Source organism: Mytilus galloprovincialis, chromosome 11, assembly GCF_965363235.1.
Source record: "Mytilus galloprovincialis chromosome 11, xbMytGall1.hap1.1, whole genome shotgun sequence".
NCBI lineage: Eukaryota > Metazoa > Mollusca > Bivalvia > Mytilida > Mytilidae > Mytilus > Mytilus galloprovincialis.
In genome coordinates, this window is record NC_134848.1 from 58,373,893 (window position 1) to 58,397,401 (window position 23,509).

The 23,509-nt window shown below is 31.6% G+C and overlaps 1 protein-coding gene across 1 annotated transcript; it reads left to right on the top strand.

Annotated features, from left to right (window-relative positions):
• Positions 1-337: 337 nt before the first annotated feature.
• Positions 338-23,509, top strand: LOC143052470 (disintegrin and metalloproteinase domain-containing protein 10-like). Its single transcript, XM_076225516.1, has 14 exons — positions 338-670; positions 10,824-10,953; positions 11,839-11,957; positions 12,592-13,047; positions 13,385-13,644; positions 14,610-14,738; positions 15,118-15,298; positions 15,933-16,095; positions 16,987-17,094; positions 18,286-18,364; positions 18,623-18,753; positions 19,529-19,637; positions 20,415-20,549; positions 21,094-23,509. The coding sequence occupies exons 1-14, from the start codon at positions 610-612 to the stop codon at positions 21,187-21,189; spliced, it is 2,157 nt and encodes a 718-aa protein (XP_076081631.1). The 5' UTR covers positions 338-609; the 3' UTR covers positions 21,190-23,509.

A 23,509-nucleotide genomic window follows, 5' to 3' on the forward strand; every position in this document is an offset into this window, starting at 1 on the left:
AATGGAGTTTTACATGTTCTATATATTTAGTTACATATTGTAATTAAAGTGTGACAAAGCAGAAGGTTGGATGAACATATTATCTATGCTTTATGTCGGTCAAAGTTTTATTCAATATATCGTAAATATGGAAGATGGATTTAAGTTGACTTTGGGAAGACAAATAAATGATCTGACATAATTATAAGTGGCGATGAATATTTGAAAAGACGAATGCAATTAATATTTTGAGTACCATCATTTCTGTTTCATGTTTTGTATTCAATTGAAATGAAACACTATAGTTGTGTGCAATAGTCTGGACAATAAAAACAATGATATATTTTTATTTCTTTGTTATTGGATATGAAGAACTGAGATAAGTATAGTGCATTCACCAAGAAGTTCCAATGAACAAACTTAGACATTTTCGAGTCAGAGCACAAGCAGAGCATCCGTAAAGTTTTAAAGAAACAAAGTTAGCCGACACACTGGCTAAAACTTGACTTGTTGTGTTTGTACAAATCTAACTAATCTAATAAGGCAATTAATTATGATTAGCACAACGAAACTGACAGATGTTACCAGAATTATTTTTATATGGTGTGTACAAAGGTATAATATTTAAAAATGGTGGACATTGGACCAGTTTGTTTGCTGTTTTGTCACTTTCTGATTCCACTGGTCTACGGTTAGTATATATAGAAATAAAAAAGGTTGTATGAGTGCCAATGAGACAACTCTCAATTGTAGGTCAAAGTACGGCCGTCAACACAGAAACTTTGCTCACACCGAACATCAAGCTATAGAAGGTCCCACGATGACTAGTGCAACACAATCCAAACAGAAAAATAAATGGAGTAATCTAAATAAAAAAAAAAACAACGAGAATCGAAAATATATGTTTGATTTAAGCAGGCATATTTTGAACTACAAATAGTCTTAACCAACTAAAATGATACATACAGACAAATCCTTTAGATTGAATATAATAGTACCATACATCCATATAATTATAAGAACCGTTAATTTGACTTTAATATTTATATAAAATTTGAACGTAAGCTGCTAAATAGAAATTTTATTATTTAACCGTAAGTTCGAACTATTTATACCTTTCCCTGGAATTGAAACATCTTTTCACTTTGCAGATTCGATAATATATTGCATAATGCATCCCAAATATACTAGTCAACAAAAGAAACGATACAAGACTTTTTTTTCAAATTTAAGATAAAGTTTTCCGTTTATAGGACCAATATAGAAGGTAGTACTACTTAATCATTATGGAAATATAAATCCGTTTAAAAAAAATATTTTTTTGCTTTCGTGATTTTTTTTGACGATTTTTTTTGATTTTTACAAAATTTACATTAAACGACAATTTAACAGAAGTTTCAACTAATGATGCCAACCTCTCATTTAAAGGTAAAGACAATGTTTGCCATCAATTTGTTTTTAAAAATCATACAGTTTCTTCGTTTATTTGTTTACCAAAGTTCGGCCCCACGAGAAATCGTTAAAATGTATACATTAACTGATTTACCATAGACAGTATGTGTAAAGTGATATTCAAAAAGCGGTCACAATCTTAAAACTAATCCGAAATGTTCCAAATTTACTGTGTGTTGTTTTCATATCCAAAGCATTGATTTGAGACAAAAATATTTTTTTTTTTTGCATTTTTTGAGATTTCAAAAAAACACTTTTTTTCCCAAAAATTTGAAAAAACAATATTTCAACCCATTAGTTACAACATGAAACACAACTTGATTAGCATATTGAATATTTTTAAACAAAGTTGAAATTTTATTTAGTACTTAGAAAATTACGTGTCGATTTTTTATTCAACTTTCCGCAAAACTTATTTGCACCCTATAGTCGTTTACAGGGAATTTAGATTCTTACCGACAAGTTTTGATTTTCATTATCACATGTGCATACATTGCAAATGATAGCTTTTTAAAATAGTGTATTTCATTTTGTTTTATATTTAATACTTTTTGATAAATTGTATTTCAAAGTCTTGTATCGTTTCTTTTGTTGACTAGTATATTTTAACTTGGCTGGTGCACTTGGTAACATATGTTCATTGTTGAGGGGCGTAAAAAAAGGGGGGAGGATATCTGCACGGAAGAACGCGAAATAAAATTGCCATTTCAAGATAAACGAACAATGTCTTGCACGTTAATCTTTTTACCGATTTCACGAAACACGGTGAATAAACATTTTTTTCGAAATATTATTCGTCTCGTTAGCGCTATATATATTTTGAAATCCGAAAGACTAACGTCCTTTTACAACGTGCATTTTAGCTTAAACTTAGGTCGTCTCATAGATATTTTGTTTCAAGCATTTACAATAAAATCAAATTAAAAGTAACTCATTAAAATCCTACTTTCCCCTCACTTTCTAATCGGATATAGTATCTCCAAAGACTGCTACTTTACAACATGAAAGAAGTGACAGGCTACAAGCCAATGTTTTCCTTATTTCAGGTCGAAGTATGTAACATATATATATAAAAAAAAAAACAAAACATATAAAATAGTCTTTTTTCTTACCAAGGATTTAGATTACTGAATATATATGATACTTAAAACACAATTTAAGGATGTTCGCTCCTGTTGTTTTTGAATTTTTACCAGATGTTCGGAATTCTCTGGTTTTATCCATGTAGTGGCATTAACAAATTTTCCCCGCTAACCCCTACTTTTCATTTCATAATTTAATTACATATAGTTTAATAAGCCACATTTGAAAATCCTATAGAATTCTTGTTATTTTTTCATAACTTTTGAAAGGAAAAAGGTGCAAATGTTAAATGTAAAAAAAGTCTAGAGAGAATTATTTCCCGCCAAATTTTCAATCGCTCATATCTCGAAAACAAGCACACAGACCCATCATTATTTTCTACTTTGTTAGTTACTTTATTTAAATACTATCAATTTTTAATAGTCTTTTAAAAAGCTTGTTATTTTGAAACAGAGTAGCCAACTTCCTTAAATTAAAAGAAAGAGGTACGGGGATAATGACATTCCTCAGGACCAGAAATAGATCATAATTATAAGGGCCAGGGTCTTTTGTGGTCTTCCTGGTTAATCACCACTCTTTGCTACTACTGTTTATTTTTAATATACTTTATATTATATTTTCATCTCATCTTGTCATGTGTGTTTATGTTATGTTATATAACTTTTGATGAACTTCTTTGTACCATTGTAACTTTATGGTGTTTGAGAAATTAAGAATGTTGAATCTTTTTATTTTGTATTTGTTTTTTGCCCTTATTTTGCACCTTTTCTCCACATTCTCTATTCTGTTAACCCCAACCAGACTCACTGACTCTTGTGATATTCTTTTGACAGTGCGTCAAGCCTTGCATGAAAGAAAGAAATACAAGAAGACCTTCAACTGAGTGTGAAATTTGATGAACATTTGTATTAGAGTTATTTTTAAAACTGACACCATAAAATTTCACTAAAAGCAATTTAAGAAACCTATTTCCAATTATCCTGATATTTTAATCGGAGAAAAGCACAATTAAATCAAAAAATTGTCAGGTTCTTTTGATGGCAGTTCAACATTCCCTTGTTTCCAGTGGCAGTCTAAATTTCCCGCCTTTTCTCAAGGACGACTTTTTGCCTTTCATGACCGACATTATACAATTGTTAATTGTTTCTCGTTCCGAACAGAATGTAATAATAATTACAAGAGACGTAAATCCATGCAATTTTACATCCACCCGAGTCCAATTGCATGTTTGTTAAAGTAAACTACTATGTGCTAATCATTAAAAAAAAACAATATACAAAGAATATTTTGCATTAAAGTTTTCTTGTAAATAATAATTTCATCCAAATCAATTCCTAATATTTTCATAACCTTAAATAACGTATTTAAATTAAACTAACCATTATTTAACTATTTTCGTTGAATTTTTAAATGTAAACTTGAAATTGATAAAATATAACAAACATTGCACAATGAAACTGAAAATTATTTATATGGATTACACGGTAAAGGTTGTGTAACCGTCAACGCCACTGTTACCATATAAACTTATAATACCGAAAAGTTATGCCGCTTAATTATTCTGAATATCTTTTTTATACTGTTTCTGTTTTGTTTACAGGGCTTTTTCAAATATTTTAATACATTTATATTTCTCAAGTATTAACACGAATTAAATGCGCATGACGTGTCAAAACAACAAGAATGAAATAGTAATATTAAGTGATATATATCTCTCTCTCTCATTTAAAAAAAAACAAGAATAAAATAGTAATTTGAAGATCTCGCTCTCTCTCTATTTGCTTGTTTTCGAGATATAAGCCAATAAAATTTGGCGGGAAAATTGTCTATCTTGATTTTTCATAGCTATAACATTTTTAAGTTAAAGTTCTCAAAAACCATTAGAATATAACAAAGATTTTATAAGGTTTTACAAATGTCTTATAATTATACATGTAAAAGATTTATAAAAAGAAAAATGGGGGTCAAGGGGCCAATTTTTTAAGGCATTCGAATGGATAAAACTAGATGATTCCGAAAACATGACAAAATTTCCAAACCATGACAAGCGAACATCCTTAATGTAGTAACAACACATGTCTGAATAAATAATAATTCGATTTTATAAAGAATTCCTATTTCATCCTACACATATAAAATGTAATATTAATGCATTTTGAAATGAAAAATAAAACCGCATACGACAATTTGTTTTTAAACAAGAACATCAATAAGTAATATTACTCCCTTCTGACTTTTTATGTTTGTATTTTTGTAACCATGGCGATAACTTGTCACAGATAACACCAGCTTTACAATGATTATGCATTTTATTTTGTTAATTCGATGAATTGAAACGACGAATGTTTTGTCAAAGGAATACTAACTATATACCATAAAATCGGATGATAATGTCTTGGCATCAATATAATATTGTAACGGAAATTCCATGTAAAAGAGACACAATGGATAAGCGTTGGTTCGTTTAAAAGAAAACAAGAGCCCGGCTAACTATTAATGTGACGTATTTTCAAACTAACTGTTCTTTATGTAAACAAAATGTTTTGAATGAACTCAGATGAATACGTATTTTTAGTGTTATCAACTGGCTTTTTCTGTATCTGTCCTGTTATAGCTGTTTTGAACCCGAGACGTAAATTGTACAACATATAATACCAAGCTGGCTTAACCTACCATTGTCTTAAGAAAATGCATGTACCAAGTTAGGTATATGACAGTTGTTTTCAATTTGTGTCTTTGGATCTTGTCTTGATCTAGTTTGAACACAGTACAGTATGTCAACACCAGATCAATATTTTAAAAGCACTTTATTTCCCTTGGAAACTTTCATAAGCAAGTGATTAAAAATATGAATTATAACTTATATACATATTAACATTACAATGAATAATTGATTGACTTTTATCTTTGTTTAATAATAAGATATATGATCGATGAATTGAAAAACCAATTAACAAAATTTTTCTAAAGAACCGGCGATTTGTATTTAAATTGAAGAGTGAAACATATTATTAATGTTTCTCAACCATTATTTATTAAACATTTTAAAGCTATTTACCTTTATCAGCAAACATGACAGTTAAAAGCGTATCATTAATACAAAAATAATAAATAATATTAGAATGGGGGTGGGGTGTCGTAAAATGCACATTCTGCAGAAACCATTAGGTTAGAAATACAGGCTACGATAACCATTCCTGTTCCTGGTTTTGAGTATCTCTTGTTATATTTTGTTGTTCATTGTTTGTCAATTCTCGCAACTGTTTATTGTCACTACACGTGTGTGCTGTTTGTAAGTCCGATCGTATGTCTCTTTTTGTTTACAAATACACATGCCTTCTTTCTGTCAGTATAAATATATGTTTATTAATGTTTGTCAGTATACTTACCTGTCTACTAATTTGTCAGTATTCCTTCTTGTCCGTCGATATACTTGTTTTGTTTGTCAACACACTTGTCTTTTTGTCAATACACTTGTCTTATTTAGCATTATTTATTCTTGTCTGTCGATTTACTTGTTTTGTTTGTCATTACACTTGTCTTTTTGTCAATACACTTGTCTTGTTTATCAGTATTTCTGTCTAGTCTATCGATATAATTGTTTTGTTTGTCAATACACTTGTCGTGTTTGTCAGTATTCCTGTACTGTTTGCCATGTGTTTTAACCGTCATGTTTGTCAATATACTTTTCTGGCTTGTAAGAATTTCTGTCTTGTTTGTTAACATTATTATATTATTTGCTTATCAGTTGACATGACTGACTCCTTTGTCGGTTCACCTGATTGGAGTTTAGTGCAGTTATCTCTTTGGTTACGACTTTGAGCTTATTCCTGTCTCGTTTGTTCTATTTATTTCTTTTATTTTCATCTTGAAGTAGATTTTTCAAATTTAATATAAAACGGTTTCTGGAGAAGAAACCACTTTCCGAACTGAATCAATTGATCTTACCAAGTTGTATGTATGATAGGTTTCGTGTTTCCCAATTTGTAGTTTTTCGTTAAAGGTTTTGTGAACTTGTTTGCCTTTTGATCGTTTTTCTGTGAAATAAGGTTAAGCTCTCAAAAAACGGATATTTACACATAGATCTAGCACATTTAGTATGGATTTTTTTATAACCCCTCCGAAGACGGTAATTTTTTTTTTTCAATATTCAATGTTTCCACGTGTCCTACATAGAAATGAACTCTTTGCAAAAATAATAATAAAAACATATGTAAGGCTTTATAATTATTGATTCTTGTTTCTGGCATTAAACATAAAACAGCGGTTCATTCTTCCGGAGCTGTAAATATACTACTTAAAGAAATCATTATTCTAAAAAGCCACTTACATTTGGAAAAAGATAAAATCATTCATTTATTCCACATATTGATTGTAAATATAATTTTTTAAAAGATCTATGTTTAAAATTATCTTCACTTTTCTCTATCTTATCTATTTTTATGGAGGATGCAGCCGATATATTTCGTGGTTTCGAAGTTCCCTTTAAAATACACATCATTCAATGGTGATAAGAAACACATAGTCACTGTCAAGTTATTAATTGTTTAATTTTTAAAGAACTATATTACTTCACATATTATACGGATTTGTCTCGTCTGCTTAAGGATGTTCGATACTCTTGTTTTTGACCTTTTGCCAGAAATTCGGCATCCTCTAGTTTTATCCATGAAGTACCAATATCTCCCCCTTTTCAACCCATACTTTCTGTTCATATTCTTATTGCATATATAGTTTAACTAGCCATTTATGAAAACCTTATGAAATCCATGCAGAGTGCATCCTTTTCAACAAATATCTATAATACTCAAATACCGAGGTCCAATTTGCCAGCCGTCATCACGTAAAAACGATGAATCAAAGAATTCAACTTTTTATATAACTAATTAGTACAATGATGTTGATTAAAAATTACACCACTCCAGACCCATTTGTTTCCACGTAATTAATATTGCCAATGATTAAGAAGTTCCGGGTCGAGTCCGATACCGATACCAATAGTATATTCACCATTCGTCTCAACTCGGTCGATTCCGTACCCTGATAGAAGGAGAGTAGCGGATTCTACCGAGGATTGCCGAACGGAATATTGACCTGTTACCTTTTTACCTTATCTATCTTCCATTCTAGTGTAATCAATAATCATATCAGATAGTAGCAAAATAGGACGCATGATAAAACCATATGTTGGACCTTGAAATTGAAACATTACTTAAAATATTAAAGATTTTTATTATCAAATGACTTGAGTATTTATATGTTTATAAGGCTGATGTAATTTTGACATTTAAATGCCATGCAAAAGATAAGTTTATTTTTTGATTAATCACATCGTTTCTAAATGTAAAATATGTTTAAACTGGACCAATGCACTCACAACATGAATATAGTTTCACATTTGAAGGAAACCTAGGATTCCATTCGCTTGACTAAATCACTTTGAAATAAACACTTGTATCGAACGTAGATCCGAAGTAATAACCAAGGAAAGGTAAAACGGACCCAATCCCTATATAGTATTTATAGATCTGTAAATCATGGAAGAATTTTGTCACAATGCATGCGTAAATATGGTCTTCAAGCTAAATTACCTTCACCGCATAGGAAAATCTGACAGAGACGAGGTAACGGGCGAACGCATGCGCACTAATAAGAAAACTAATCCATCTTCTGATACAATATTTAGTCGGGACATAAAAAAGTTACATTGTTTCAATTGAACAAAGTAAATCAAAAGATTCTAAAATAAATCGAAAAAAAAGGAAAGAAAATCTGAAAAAAACTGATTTTTATAAATGTGCTTGCGAAGATCATACTGGCAGGTAAATGGATGAAAGATGGACACGTAAATGACAAACAAGAAGAATTACAAACAAATCCAAACAAAAGATAATAAAAGTTAACCAAAAAAACAAGAAAAAAAATCCCCCTCATATAGTAATTTAAAAAAAATGTATTTAATTAGCCCAAATCAAATTTATTGGCAAGTAAATGTATGGTAGAAGGACAATAAATGTGTTAATAGTGAAAAACTAACAAAGTAAAACAAAAGATACTAAAAGTAAATAGAGAAGAAGAAAAAGAACTCCCTAAAAAATGGTAATTTACTTAATTAGCCCAAAACAAGTTTATTGGCAAGTAAATACATTTAGGTGGAAGATATGCATTTAAATAACGAACAATGTAAAACAAAAGATGCTAAAAGTAAATCGAAAACAAGAAAAAACAACTAAACAAAATTATTGGCAAGTAAATGGATGCATGTATCAAGGCACTTACAATGAAAATTCGATAGCACCTTATGCACTGTTTTGATTCTAAAAGCGTTTTTCTTGTCCCCTTTTCAACCGTTGACACGTCTAAGCCATTATTCTGAAAATAACAAATTCATAAATGTTACTTTGCCGTTAATCCATTGAATAATCCGACAATGAAGATCGTTCGGGATAGGAAAAGTAAAATTTATCTAAATAAATGATTTATTCTTGAATATTGAATGTGCATGTGTAACAACATAATGGCAGCACCTATCAATAAAAAACAAACTTAAATAGCAAACGAAATCAATCATTATTTCATAACGTCGGAAACGAATCAAAAAGGGGATTCGAAATCAATGGTAGAATATTTATGCTGGTAAATTTCCCTTCCTCAGAGGAAATAGAATATTGTAAATAGAATTTTGTTAATTGAACTCTTTTCAAAAAAATATTATTTTAGAAGTGTTAATGGAGATATTGAAATGCATGTTTAGTTGATCACTTGTGGATCCTGTTTGTTTGGACGGATGTGCATGGTTATATACTTGGGGTTGCAAATAATTTTCGTGATTACAATTGGGGCCATGATTAAAATATTGTTTTCATATCGTTTTAATTTAAATTTATATACGGTGATCTACTTAATTGGCGGCGGATGTTTACGTTCTTTGATAGAACATTTCCGTCGTTTAATAGAAAATGGTCCTATATAACTGAATTTTAATGTGCGTATTGTTATGCGTTTACCTTTCTAAATTGGCTAGAGGTATAGAGGGAGGGTTGAGATCTCATACACATGTTTAACCCCGCTGCAATTTTGCGCCTGTCCCAAGTCAGGAGCCTCTGGCCTTTGCTAGTCTTGTATGATTTTTAATTTTAGTTTCTTGTGTATAACTCGGAGTTTAGTATGACGTCCATTATCACTGAACTAGTATACATATTTTTTAACGGGCAAGCTGAAGGACGCCTCCGGGTGCGGGAGATTCTCGCTACATTGAAGACCCATTGGTGGCATTCGCCTGTTGTCTGCTCTATGGTCCGGTTGTTGTCGCTTTGACACATTCCGAATTTCCTTTCTCAATTTTATTTGAACATTGCATTATTAGGGTGGAACTCCATTTCCATACTTTAAAATAAATGTGCCCACATGTCTTAATTTGGTGTGAGAAAATAGTCCTATATACGACAATATTGTCTACAAACAGTCTCACTGTTGGTAAAGGCCTCATGAAAGGTCGTGTATAAAACAAATGAAATAAACCGGTTCATTTGTCTCATTATAGCTTTGACGTAAAAAAAACTTTATCAAAGTCAGATTATCTTATAAGATCAACGTTTGAAACCTTAGCTTTAGTACACAATTATTTTTGTATTTTAGGCAATTTTTCATTATTCCCTATTTCTTTCATATTGTCTTTTTTTGTATGTTATACAATAAATATATGGTGTCGCCCTTTTTACGATTAATACTTTTGAATAGGGACATATGGTTGGACCCCCTCCCTTTTATTCTCAAGTGACCCCCTTTTAGAGCTGACTGGATCCGCCCCTGTATTTTACACGAATGTTTTCGTGTAAGATGCGACATACTTCTTCTCTAAACTGAAAAAAGGAACCCATACCTAACTAATGAAAAATATGATGCGGACTCAAAATTTACAATGAGTTAAAAAACGGAGAATGGTAGGAGAATGCTCTAGATCTGTTCTCATTTAATTTTCTGTAAGAACCGTTAAACATGCTGAACCTTTAAGAATGTATTCATAGAAATAAGAAGTTGTGGTATGAGTGCCATTGAGCAAACTTTTCATCCAAGTCATAATATAAAAAGTAAACAATTATAGGTCAAAGTACAGATTTCAACACGGAGCCTGGGGTCACACCAAACAGCAAGCTATAAAAGTTCCCGAAATTAATATATTGTAAATCAATTCAAACAGGAAAACCAACAGTCTAATCTATATCAAAAACGAGAAACATTTATTAACCACATGAACAAACGACAACATTTGAACAACAGGTTGCTAACATATTTATTGTAAACTTCAGGACACCTGCACACGTCTAGTGTATCATATCTAGAAGCCGTCCATTATGACAGAGAGTCACTCCATCATCAACATCGAACAAAAAGGTCTACAGAAGAATTAGTTCATCTTCAGTTTGAAGCTTTCTCAAGGTATGTTTAATTAACTCCATTCGGCACACGTCGGCATCTTTTGTTCGTTGATGGGTAGTGAATCTACAGAGATTTGCCTGTTCAAAACAACAAATTCGAAACAACTAAAAAAAATTGTAGGCACAACCAGATACATGGATAGTGTTAACACAATATAGCTAACCCATTTTTATATCCATATAACAAGTATGTAAAAATTGATACTCTAAGAATATCTCGTAGTTAAAGATGTCTTCATATTAGTACGTGGTTATGACTATATAATAATACTGATAGTAAATAAACTAGAAACACAATGAATAATTATCACCTGATTTAGTATTATCTCACATGGAGTGTATCTCACAAGGAGTGTATCTCACATGAAGTGTATCTCAAATAGAGTGTATCTCACATGGAGTGTATCTCACACGGAGTGTATCTCACATGAAGTGCATCTCACATGGAGTGTATCTCACATGAAGTGCATCTCACATGGAGTGTATGTCATATGGAGTGTATCGCACATGAAGTGCATCTCACATGGAGTGTATCTCACATGGAGTGTATCTCACATGGAGTGCATCTCACATGGAGTGCATCTCACATGGAGTGTATCTCACATGAAGTGCATCTCACATGGAGTGTATCTCATATGGAGTGTACATTACACGATTGAAGATGAACACAAAATGAGTGCACTTTACACAATTCACGATATGGAAAGTTGAGTGTACGTAAAATGGAAAACACACGGAATGATTAACGATGATTGCACGTACAGTGAATAAACTAGGAATGATGATTGCACGGACAATAGGTCAGTTTAAGTTTTATAAGGTCTGTACATTGTCGAAGAATTATGTTGATTGATTTTCAGATTAATAAAAGTATATTTCCTTTCAGGAAATGGTCTGTAAAACTGAAAAGAGATGCAAATATATTTCATAACAATATCATCATAGAGAACAGCAAAGGCCCGGTGACGTATGACTTTGATTCTGCGTATACAGGAAAAATTGAAGGTAAGTATAGCTGCTATGCACCGACGTCATATACATTGCATTTTCATTATACAATGAAAGGCGAATGTAGACTCTATTGTTAGGAACATATGTTTTTGTATATACAGGGAAGGTAGAAAGCTGGTGCTTTTGTTTGTGAATGATTTTGTATACATTGGGAATGTAAAAGTTTAATAGTTTCTATTCCCACCTTAGTAATGCCATCATACATTCTCCATTCAGTAGGGAAACAGAATATCAGTAGCCTCTTTTAGTCTGTTGACCTGCGGCGCGCTTTGATTAAATATAATATATAAACATGGCATAGAAAACCCATGACTGACTGAGCAACACAAACTCAATATAAAAAACTGGGATTGATCTAAAAATTATTTAGAAACTGTAAAGACTATTCTTCTTATCATGTGAAACCCACTGTGTTGCTCATTATTGTCAAATATGGTGCGGAATCGTGTACAATTTCGTTTCTGGTATTTGGACCTATTGATAATTATCAATTCTACAAATGCTCCGTAGTAATGTTTATCATAGCTTTATTACATGTTATATGTCCTTGTTGCTTTAATAATTTGAACACAAAGTCATGATTGAAATGATGTGAAAAACCTGATTTAAAATTCTTTTCTCTCTTTAGGCGAAAAGTCACATGTATTTGGAACAGTAACGAAAACTGGACATTTTGAAGGTCAAATTCAGCTTCATAAGGACTCATTTGTTATTGAAAAAGCATCTCGTCATAATATAAAAGATGAAGATATCCATACAGTTATTTATAATATTAAAGATGTAAATGTACCTACAGAATCACATTTTTGTGGCTTGAACGTAAAAAATAAACAGCTAAAACCGGAAGTAAAAGATAACATAAATACGCATGACAGTATGGATGATTTCAAACTTCGATATACATCTGGATTAACCGACAAACACAGAAGATATCGAAGAGCGGTGGATCCTAAGAAAAAGATATGTGAACTATATATTCAAGTTGATCATACACTTTTCTTTAGATATAACAATGTGACAGATGACGTGATAGCTAACATAAATAATCACGTGATGGCAGTTAATTCCATTTTTAATGCTGTTGGTAAGTACAAGATCTCAAGAAATAATGCCAATTACGAGTTTTTTGTCTATCAACTCATGGACATACTTTTGTCATTTTTGAGGTAACGTCATCAGCGTTCTAAAAAAATCATTTACTCAACGTAGAACTGAATTATAAGCAATCAGAAGAACTGCAACATTTTCCTGTTTTTTCTGTTGTTAGCTAAACATACCCGATATCTGTATTCTATTTTTTATTCATTCATACGTTCAATGAATTAACAGACTAAATTTTCAATAATAAATGTATTAAGTAAGACATATCACACATAGGCTTTAGTTTTACTACTTGTGCTTTAAATTCTTTCTTTTTACAGATTTTGATAGTGACACTTCACCAGATAGTATAGGGTTTTCAATTAAACGAATAAAAATTCATGACGATCCTTCAGCGTCTGAATATAAATATTCTGGCAATCACGGCGTGAATTCAATGCTCTTTCTCCATTCAGAAGAAAACCATGACCAGTTTTGCTTATCTTACATTTTTACACATAGAGACTTCGATAATGGTATTCTTGGTCTTGCCTGGACAGCGGAGCCAGGAACGTCTGGTGGACTCTGTTCGAGGTATACGGTAAGATTCATTTGATTAAATTATACTGTAAGATTCGTTAATTCGAGATATACTATAAAATATTTTTGTTCGATGTATATATTAAAATTCCCTAGGTCTAGCTATGAGGTTAGCGTCGTTAGTTCGCGGTAAAAAGTCAGATTCGTTAGTTTGATTTATACTGAACGATTTGTTTGTTCGAGGTATATGATGAGATATGTCAGTTCGAGGTAAAAGATAGGACTCGTTAGTTCGAGAGATACGATATGAGTCTTTAGTTCGAGATAAACTGTCAGATTCGTTAGTTAGAGGTATTCGATAGTTTTGGTTAGTAATTGAGGGAAGTGTATTAACATAAGTTTCCCTGTGCAAATGCTGTATTCCATCAATATTTGCAAGTTTTTAAAATGTCTTCAATGTCAATTGTTCATTTCTAAAATTATGACGATTATAATGAGCTTCCTTTTGAAATAAGTTATAAACTATTCATTCGAGAAATAGTGCAGCATTTTTATTCGTAATGGAATCATTAGTCTTTCACTACTTTAACTTGGGTGTACTACGTATTAATGTACTGTTGAAAATAAGTGAATGAAGCAAGTCTTTTTTAAATAAAAGTAAATTTAGTTTTGTTTATTAATTTTTCTTGTATCCGTCACCTTATGTTATGATAAGTCTATGGGCGAATTATCTTTGTTGTCCGGTGAGGACTTTAACATGTTTTAGTATTACATTATTGGGTTATTATTTTTGATGAATATTCAACAGATTGTACAAAGAATTATGTATTTTTTACGCTTTATATGTTACGCCATTGGCAACAACAATTTTTTTGTAGACGTCAGAGGGTGAAATTTTGTGATTGATATCAAATTTGAATTTATCAATTTTTTTTTATTTGAAATTACGATAATTGATTGTACGACCTACGTTATAATTGATTTTTGTCACGATATGTTTTTTACAATAGCAATTATTCCTTTCAGCTTTACACCGATGGGCGTCTTAGTCTAAACACTGGTATAGTGACAGATATTAATTATGGAAATGATGTTACTACAGCTGTATCATACGTCACGTTTGCACATGAGATTGGTCATAATTTTGGATCATTGGTAACTATGTTTAAATATTATTTTTTTTGTTAGTTATCTCCTGCATAATCAGTTATTTTTAAGTATCTTCTTCTGTTGTGTGTCGCATCTTACGTATTATGAGTAATTTCATTGTTCGTACCCAATAGATCACTTTGGAGTTTGTCCGTCACCGGAAAAAAAATCGTCAATTATGACGTCATTTACCACATAGAGGGGACCACCTGTATCCATGCATTATTAACGTTCATCAAGAGACATAATTTATCGAAAAGAGGATCTGGTGTATCAAAATTGAAACTGTTACTACTTTAATTTGTAATAAAATAAACCAAGATGTAAGAATCTGCCTTCAACTGCTTTGTCTTTTTTTATCGATAGACATTCATCTGTATTTCAGCATGATGAGTCCTCTAATCTAACATGTGCACCTGGCGGGAGTAGTGGTAACTATATTATGTTCGCCCAAGCTACTGCTGGAACTAAATCTAATAATGTTCTATTCTCGTCATGTAGTATATCTTCTATGGCACCAATGGTTGAATCAAGAGGACGCGATACAGCTAATGGATGTTTCGTGGGTAAGAATTATTCAAATGAATAAAATGAAAGTATAATTGTTCACAGGGGACAAATAGGCCACCGATTTAACATGAACAGTTTATGAGTCAATCAGCACCTTTTTTTACACTAATACCCCTTAATGGGAATGTGTTCCATCCTATAATGTATCTTGTCAAAATTATACATGTACGATCATAGTTCTCTATATTTGTACCTACACCCAAATACGTAGTACGCAGACTGTTAAAGGTCAGTCTATATTTAAGCATATCAATATTTCTATCATATTGTCATCTCACTCGTAATACGTTGTGAGTCTCATATCCCTCTTACAAACGCATTTGATGTGTTTACTATATTTCCAAGCAAACATTTACTTTGATGTCAACATATCTGACTGTAAACTGCTTATTGCTGTGTTATCACAAGACCAGACACTCGTTTTGTCCCTTCCAAAGTACAGGAATGATACAGCACGTGTGCCAGTAGACTAGTCATTCTGGGATACTGGATCATCACTGGAGTCTTTCGCAGAAATGCTTAATAGAGAATTGAAACTAACAACCATGTATGATGAGGTGTTCGTTTTTTCCTGTCTGCGAGGAAAATTCACCAAACATGGCGGAAGTTATTTTATTTTTGTATTTACAGAATATGCGTCAGCCACATGTGGTAATAAAGTAGTCGAAAGTGGCGAGGATTGTGATTGTGGCTGGGACGACGATTGCACAGATCCTTGTTGTTATCCTACGCTGTCAGCTACTGGTCCGGACTCGGCTCAAGCTTGTCAGTATAGACCTGCGGCCACGTGTAGGTGAGTTCATTTTATAGGAAATGTACATGTGCAATTCAGGAAAGTATTGGCATTTTATGATACAGTTTTATATAATAAATTGAATCATTAAGGTTCACCGCTAAGAAATAAAAACTTAATATGCTTTTCGAACAACGACCTAGTTGTACTTTCGATCAAGTGTTTGTTTTGGCTAAGCTGCTAATTTGTTAGACACAAAATTCCCATTAGTATTGAAGTTGTGTGCCAATTTAGATATTTTCATTTAGTTCAGTGTTCCGAAATACACAAATATGCTGTTATAAACTCAAAGTATCCTTTGTGTTGCATATTCGAGTTAAAATCGAAAAATGACTATTATGTAAAACATCCATAAGAAAAAGTGTATCATTAAAATAAGGTAAACCATAGTTTAAACTCATTACAGGTACAAGGATTTTAAGCTTGTTTGCCAGACGGGTATTTCAATTTCAAAATACTTATCAGTGGTCGATACTAAAATAAAAAAAGTGAACAAAATTTTTTTTAAGTCTTGCTTTGGTATTATATATTTATATTGAAAAATTATTAAGATACTTAAATGGGTCAATCTTCAATTTTCTTAAAAGCATAATTACCTAAGGTTTGAAAGAAACTATTGAAATATTTTACATGCTTTCAGAAAATCGGTTATTATTATTGGTTTAAAAAGCTTTTTAAATTACTGGAAACAGTTCATTGTTGGATAATAGCATTATGTTATTATAAGAACCTTTTTTTCAATGTGTTATATGTTTTCGTAAACAATCGAGATTTTTCATTCAATTCCATTTCAAAACTTTAAGTGCAAGTATATATACATTATATTCTGATTTAATGAGTTTTTAATATGTTAAATCGCGTTATGAAGACTGACTCTTTTTTCCATTGCAGTCCCAGTGAAGGAGTATGCTGTAATCCCTCACTTTGTTCTAAGTATCAATCATCAGATAATAAAGTCTGTAGGACCAACTCTTCCTGTCTTGATGAGGCAATCTGCAAATATCCTTTTACAAATATCCTATCGGAGAAGGATCTGCTTACCCTTTTGAAGCGGTTGTGATCACTTTCAGTTTTGGCGGGGTTTATACGCGTGTTGCTCAGTTTTTGGTTTTCTATGAAGTATTTTGTTGATTTTGTTTGCTTTTAGTTGTCTTTCCTTTCATGTCAGGTGATGTAAAATTTACCTCCAGTTTTTATGTTCAGTGAAAGAAGAAGTATTTTAAAAAGTTATTATATTAAAATCTAGCACTTTTTGAAAACTTGTTTCAAACTGCACTTGATTTAGACAATGAATACCAACGATAACGCTTCTGTTTGGCGCCTTTTGTAGAAACAAAATATATAATTGAATGTTTCAGATATCAGTATTAAAATATGCCTTGGATCATTGACATTTATCCATCTGGCATATAGGAAAAAAAAGGACCGTGAAATCGGAAAAAATCTCTTATTTGGCATTAAAATTAGAAAGATCATATGATAGGGAACACGTGTACTAAGTTTCAAGTTGTTCGGAATTCTACTTCATCTTAAACTACCATTACCAAAAACTTTAACCTGAATCGGGATAATAATAATGTCTATAATGTCATATTTGAGCTTTTAAGATTGACAAGGTTTAGATATTTGAAATGTGCCTGAACCTTACAAAATGTTTAAGACGACGATGTCTGTTTGGTAAAGCAGTTTCGTTCGTACAAAATACAATATACATTGCCATGTTTTCTAACATTTGCACACAAAACTATGCACTTTTATTACCAGCAAATGTCAACAATATAACCTGTCAAACAAATAAACAGAGTTGCTCTTATCTTATTTGCTTCTCTTCAAAATTTGCTTGTATGAACCAATAAATTACGCTATCAAGTATTGCATTTTTTAAATTATGTTTTAAAAGAGGTATAATATGCATCGACGATTTATCATTAAAGAAGGTCTTTTTGATAAATTAAATATTAGATTCGTAAAACTGTTTTTTTTAAAAGGGTTGTGAAAAGTGAGAAAATAATTTAAATGTCCGCAAAAATATCTAGTTCCGAAACATTATCCTTTATATATTTTTTTCAGGTTGTTCCCAAAATATTTCGAGGCCCCTATCGTGAAATTTGTTTTAATTATTGGACTTTATTTGCTTAAACCTTTGAATTACTTCTGATTGTAACAATTACGGTCCTTAAATCGAAAAACTGGCGGCCTGACCTGTCCAGATTCCACAGAATCGGCTAATGGAACTGTCTGTGATGATGAAAAAGTTTGTTACTTTGGGGTAAGTTAATAATTTAAAATTATATCTTCAATAAAAAAATAAACTTAAAACAACACAGAACATAAGTTATGCTGTACCTGCCTTCTTGTTTCACTGCAGTATACCCAACATTTACTTTTATTTATAATTGATATTCTGACTAACAGTTTAATGTTTGAATACCTTATGTAGAAAAGACAGAACACTGATACTTCCCATGTAAGTATACACGCATATATGACACAATTTACAAACGACTTCGTAAATTTATCGTTTAAGCAATGTTCAGGCCAGGTTTGTCAAGCTCATGGATATCAATCGTGCCAGTGTGAACCCACTACAGCAGGTAACTGGAAAGACGAACTGCTGTGCTCGTTGTGTTGTACTGATCCAGCTGACAACACTTGCAAGTACGTAAAGAAAATATTTTATAAATTCCTTTTATTGACATCATAGAAATTATTCCTTTATTTCTTATCCCTTGGCCAATAATAGGGGTTACCATGTATTAGGTTGTTTCACATTAACATTACAAATATGTTGACCTGAATAAGACTACTCTAATTGTTACAGCCATTGCAAACGTCAAAGCAAAAGCCCCAGAAAAACAAATAAAATAGAAGATGAAGCAATACATGAGCATAGTCATTAGAACAACTAAAAACACTTCGAATGCATATTGATGTTTATCGTAATAACAGTTAAAGGTAATATAAAAGCGCAAAGGTACAATTAAACATATTTGTGACATACTAGCTATTTTTAACTCTAGAAGATTGCTGTGAAAAACGACAATTTTCGTATCCAGAATTAAGTGACCAAAATAAAGATATTTAAAAAAAATGAACCAGCTGTATCGTGAATTATCTTAAAAAAAATACTAATTACAGTGTTGTATGTAATGAATAATATCCTTAAACATAAAACATTATCACAACATGTTAACTAAACCAAATGAAATATTGATTCTGTGAAGATTAGTGTTAGAATTATTGTCTCATCAAGGTTATAGTTGTGTCTCAAATATATTTGGTTGAAAATTGCAATATACTTGTCGAAAAGAACCGACGTTAACCTAATTTATTATGTTTTGTTGTGTATGTTTTTTTTTTCAGTCACGCAGTTCGAGTATCGTATCACCTTTTTAATTCAGAACTGAAATGGCAAATGTTTGTTTTATTTTAGAACTGCTGATCAACTTTCGAACATAAATGTAGCGTTTACTAAAGCTGTGCCAGGAACCCCATGTAACAAATTTCTTGGATACTGTGATGTCTTTCATATTTGCAGAGAGGTAAGTATAGATTCTAAATACAGAGAGATCAATTTGGAAGGTTGTTTATGTTAAGGTCTCGTTGTCTCTGCGTAAATGTTCATCCCTGTCTTTCAAATGATTTGATGGGATCGTTCCTGATGAAGGTAGATCCGGAAAAAGCTCTTCGACCGCCCAAATCAAATATTATTTTCATTTATTTACTTTAAACATGTTTTTATTAACTCAAAGTGAAATGGATTGGACACAAGTAAACCATACTTATGAAGTCCGCTCCGAATAACAATAAATTACAATACAATATTAATATGAGCATGCAATAATTCAAAATATACTTTACGAGTCCATCAAATTTAAAAAACAAGATGGTTCAGCAATTTTATTGACTCTAAACAAGTCATAGTTTTTTTTTTATCAAAGGCTCAAACATTTTTGACCTCAAAGGTACTTACTGAATTTATTTCAGAAAATTGTTTGGTGCATAATGATACATTAATAAACAATGCGACTTTATTTTCTGTTTTGCAAAAGTGTCAACTGTATAAATAACAGCTGTCATAACGAATCATGGTTGGGTATATTTTCCGTAAAACATGGAACATTAGACACATACACAAAATTCCCTGATGCATGGTAATTTGATTCAAACGAGTTGTGTGTTAAATTTTGACAATATATATTGCAATTGTTTTTATGTAGGTTGATATACAAAGACCTCTTAGTAAAGAAGTGAATGGTATTCTGGAAAATATGTTTTTCAATTTCTGTGAATAACCCGTTTTGATTTTTTAAATGCAGGTTGATCCATCAGGTCCTCTCAGTAAACTGAAGAATTTCTTTCTGAACGGAGAAATAATCGATAAAGTGAAGGAATTTTTAACAGAGTACTGGTATGTTGCAATAGCAGGAGGTGTTGGACTCATTATACTACTTGTAAGTATCAACTGCTTTTAACATACAAGTGAGAGGTTTAGTTACCTTTAAAGGTAAGTTTAATCCCCCATTTTTACATAAGAAATGTCTGTACCAATTCAAAAATATGACAGTTGCTATCCATTTATTTGATGTGTTTATAGCTTTTGAGTTTGCCATTTGCTACAGGACTTTCTGTTTTGAATTTTCCTCGGAGTTTGGTATTTTTGTTATTACTTTTTGAATGATTTATGGTGATTGAGGCTCTTCTAAATAATGTTGTTGATGAAAGCCTTGATGATGGCAAATATCATAAACACAAAATTACGTGCATATTTTATATTCCAATTGCTAACAATGATTTGGTCGGTTAACCTTAACAATCTCATTTCGAATCAAGATATAGTTATTTCAAATTTCTTGTACACTGTAAAAGTAAAAAGGATATTAAAATTAATGTCAATTGGCTATTATAAGTTTCAACATTTAACCGTTTATAATATCATCGAAGACATTTCTGCTTTTTAACAGTAGATGATGATTGTATTTTGTGATCGTTTTATAGGTTATGATGATAAAATGCTGCTCAAAAAGTACAAAGGGCAAAGTACAACCAGCACCACGACGTGTGTCTGTGGAACCATCACGTACCCGATATTAACTGTTTTCCTTAACTTGTACCATGCTGGCATGGTGCATCTTGAACACAGTGCTATTTGATTGGACGATTAGCTCAATTGTCGTCAAGGAGATTTCTGTGATACAATATGTTTTCTTATTAACATTTACATGTTTGTGTGTACTATAGATGAGAGTTAATAACTGATATACATATTATTTAGAAGCTTCTGTATGTGTTGAGTTCATTATTTTACATGTAAAATTAGAATATTAATTTCTTCTATTAACTACTTTTTTTTGTATATCGTTATTTAAAAAAAAAAAAGTTTTCTTTAATATTTAGCGAGACCAGATGTGACGACCGAAAGGTTGCTTCTGCTGGTTTAACATATCAGCTATAGATCATTTGTTATAATTTATCTTCCTGTGGTCTTCATCCGGAATTGGTTTTGAGAAAGACATGGAATAGACCGTTCCATTGTAGAAGAAGGTTTTTTACCCTCCTGTATTTTGGACTTTTAAATTATAGCATCTAAAAAACGTTGGTGTTGTATTTTGTTTGTTTTTTACTTAACATTTAGCACTATGCAATGTCAAGCTATTTATTGTAATACTTAGGTTATCCATAAAGTATGGTAACATTTATTTTGTGCGAACCAAATTTCGTAGTTTTTAAAATCTATGTTTTTTTCTTTATTTCTAACTAACAAATTATGCATACAAGGTTATTACTACTTGCAATTCGTTAATTGGTTAAACTTTTCGTTGTATTATATGTAGTTTGTTAACTTGTAAATTAGGAGATTTATGTATAGCATGAATAGTGAAATAACGAACGTATTGAAATGCAACTGTTAAACAGCTTCATATTGGGAATGTGAGGGATTTCGGCTACTTATCAATTCGTCTCTAAATAACAGTTTAATTTGTCACTGTGAAATACCCATGTCTCTGTTCATCTGCCCACCCGTCCGTATGTCCCTCCCATTATGAATATATTCCTGATCACTCCTCCTACAGTTTAAATGTTAGAAAGTTTTCACGTTGTTGTCCATTCACCAGGTCATTACAGATGGCATAATTCGGTATACATATTGATTCATTCATAGGGTCTTTGCTTTGAAAATAAACACATTTATTCTAAAAACAGATATTGGCATAATACGGGCTATGTTCTTCTCATATATTTTATGATGGTATATTACTCAACCCCTAACGGGAGGGATTGTGTTTGATTTTCATATGATGAAGACATTATCTTTCAATACTTTTATTTGAGGTCTAGAACTGGCATGTCAGTAACTGCTTGGTCCTTTCATATCACATGCATCAATGCCATTTTGGTTAGTATATTTTGTTACCTATTCTGACCTCGGACTCCAACTTCCTTTAAACTGAATTTTACTGTGCGTATTGCTGTGTGTTTCTTTTTTCTACAATGGCTAGAGGAAGCGGGGACGGTTGCGATATCACATAACATGTTTAACCCTGCTGCATGCTTGCGTCTGTCCTAATTTACGAGCCTCTGGTCTTTATTACTCTTGTATGTTTTTTTTAAAATTTTAGCTCATTTATATGTTTTGGATTTTTTTTCACTTAACTAGAACACATGTTCAGTGAAAGGCCAGCTGTGGTCCGCCCTCTGTGCGTTGAATACCCATTTATAGACATCGGCTATTTTCTGCTCATTTGTTGGGTTGTTGTCTCTGTGACATATTCCCTATTTCCATTCCCCACTCTATATATTGAAGTGTGCCTGTGATCAGTGTTTTTTGAAAGTGTTCGTGTGGTCAGGGTTATGATTTTTTTTATTAATATTTGCTCTTTTGGGAAATAGTTGAATTTTGTCATTTTTTTAATAATTTACTTACATAAGAGGTACATACCATTTCCGGATAACTCCTCCTTCAATGAACCCTAAAACTATGTGAGCCAATGCCCAACTTTATATTTATTTTAGAATAACGCTTACCATCGTTGTGTCATCATATTTTCCGATAAACAATAATTATTCACAGAAAGTCCTACATTGACTTTGTTATAATTCCGTTACTTCAGATTGTGTTATTAAATTTTGTTTGGTGTTTTTACTCAAATATGTCTCTCCAATACTAACTGTTTACAACATGTGAATTTGATATTCTCCAAATGCAATTTAGAGTACATTTATCTGAGTAATAAGAAACATGAATGCTTTCAGTAGTAGACAAACCCTCATGTTTTATATTAAGAAACAATTTAGTCCTGAAAGAAGTTATTATTTAGTCTTCATTGTCATTCTAAATCATTTTGATCAATGTCATATAAATTTGTATTATTTTGATAATATAAATGAGCAATAAATGAACTTTCAAACATGT

Coding starts and splice junctions, on each gene's coding strand:
- LOC143052470 (XM_076225516.1), top strand. CDS start 610: ATGGTGGACATTGGACCAGTTTGTTTGCTGTTTTGTCACTTTCTGATT. Junction 671..10,823: donor TCTGATTCCACTGGTCTACG/GTTAGTATATAT, acceptor TGTAAACTTCAG/GACACCTGCACACGTCTAGT. Junction 18,754..19,528: donor CCAGCTGACAACACTTGCAA/GTACGTAAAGAA, acceptor GTTTTATTTTAG/AACTGCTGATCAACTTTCGA.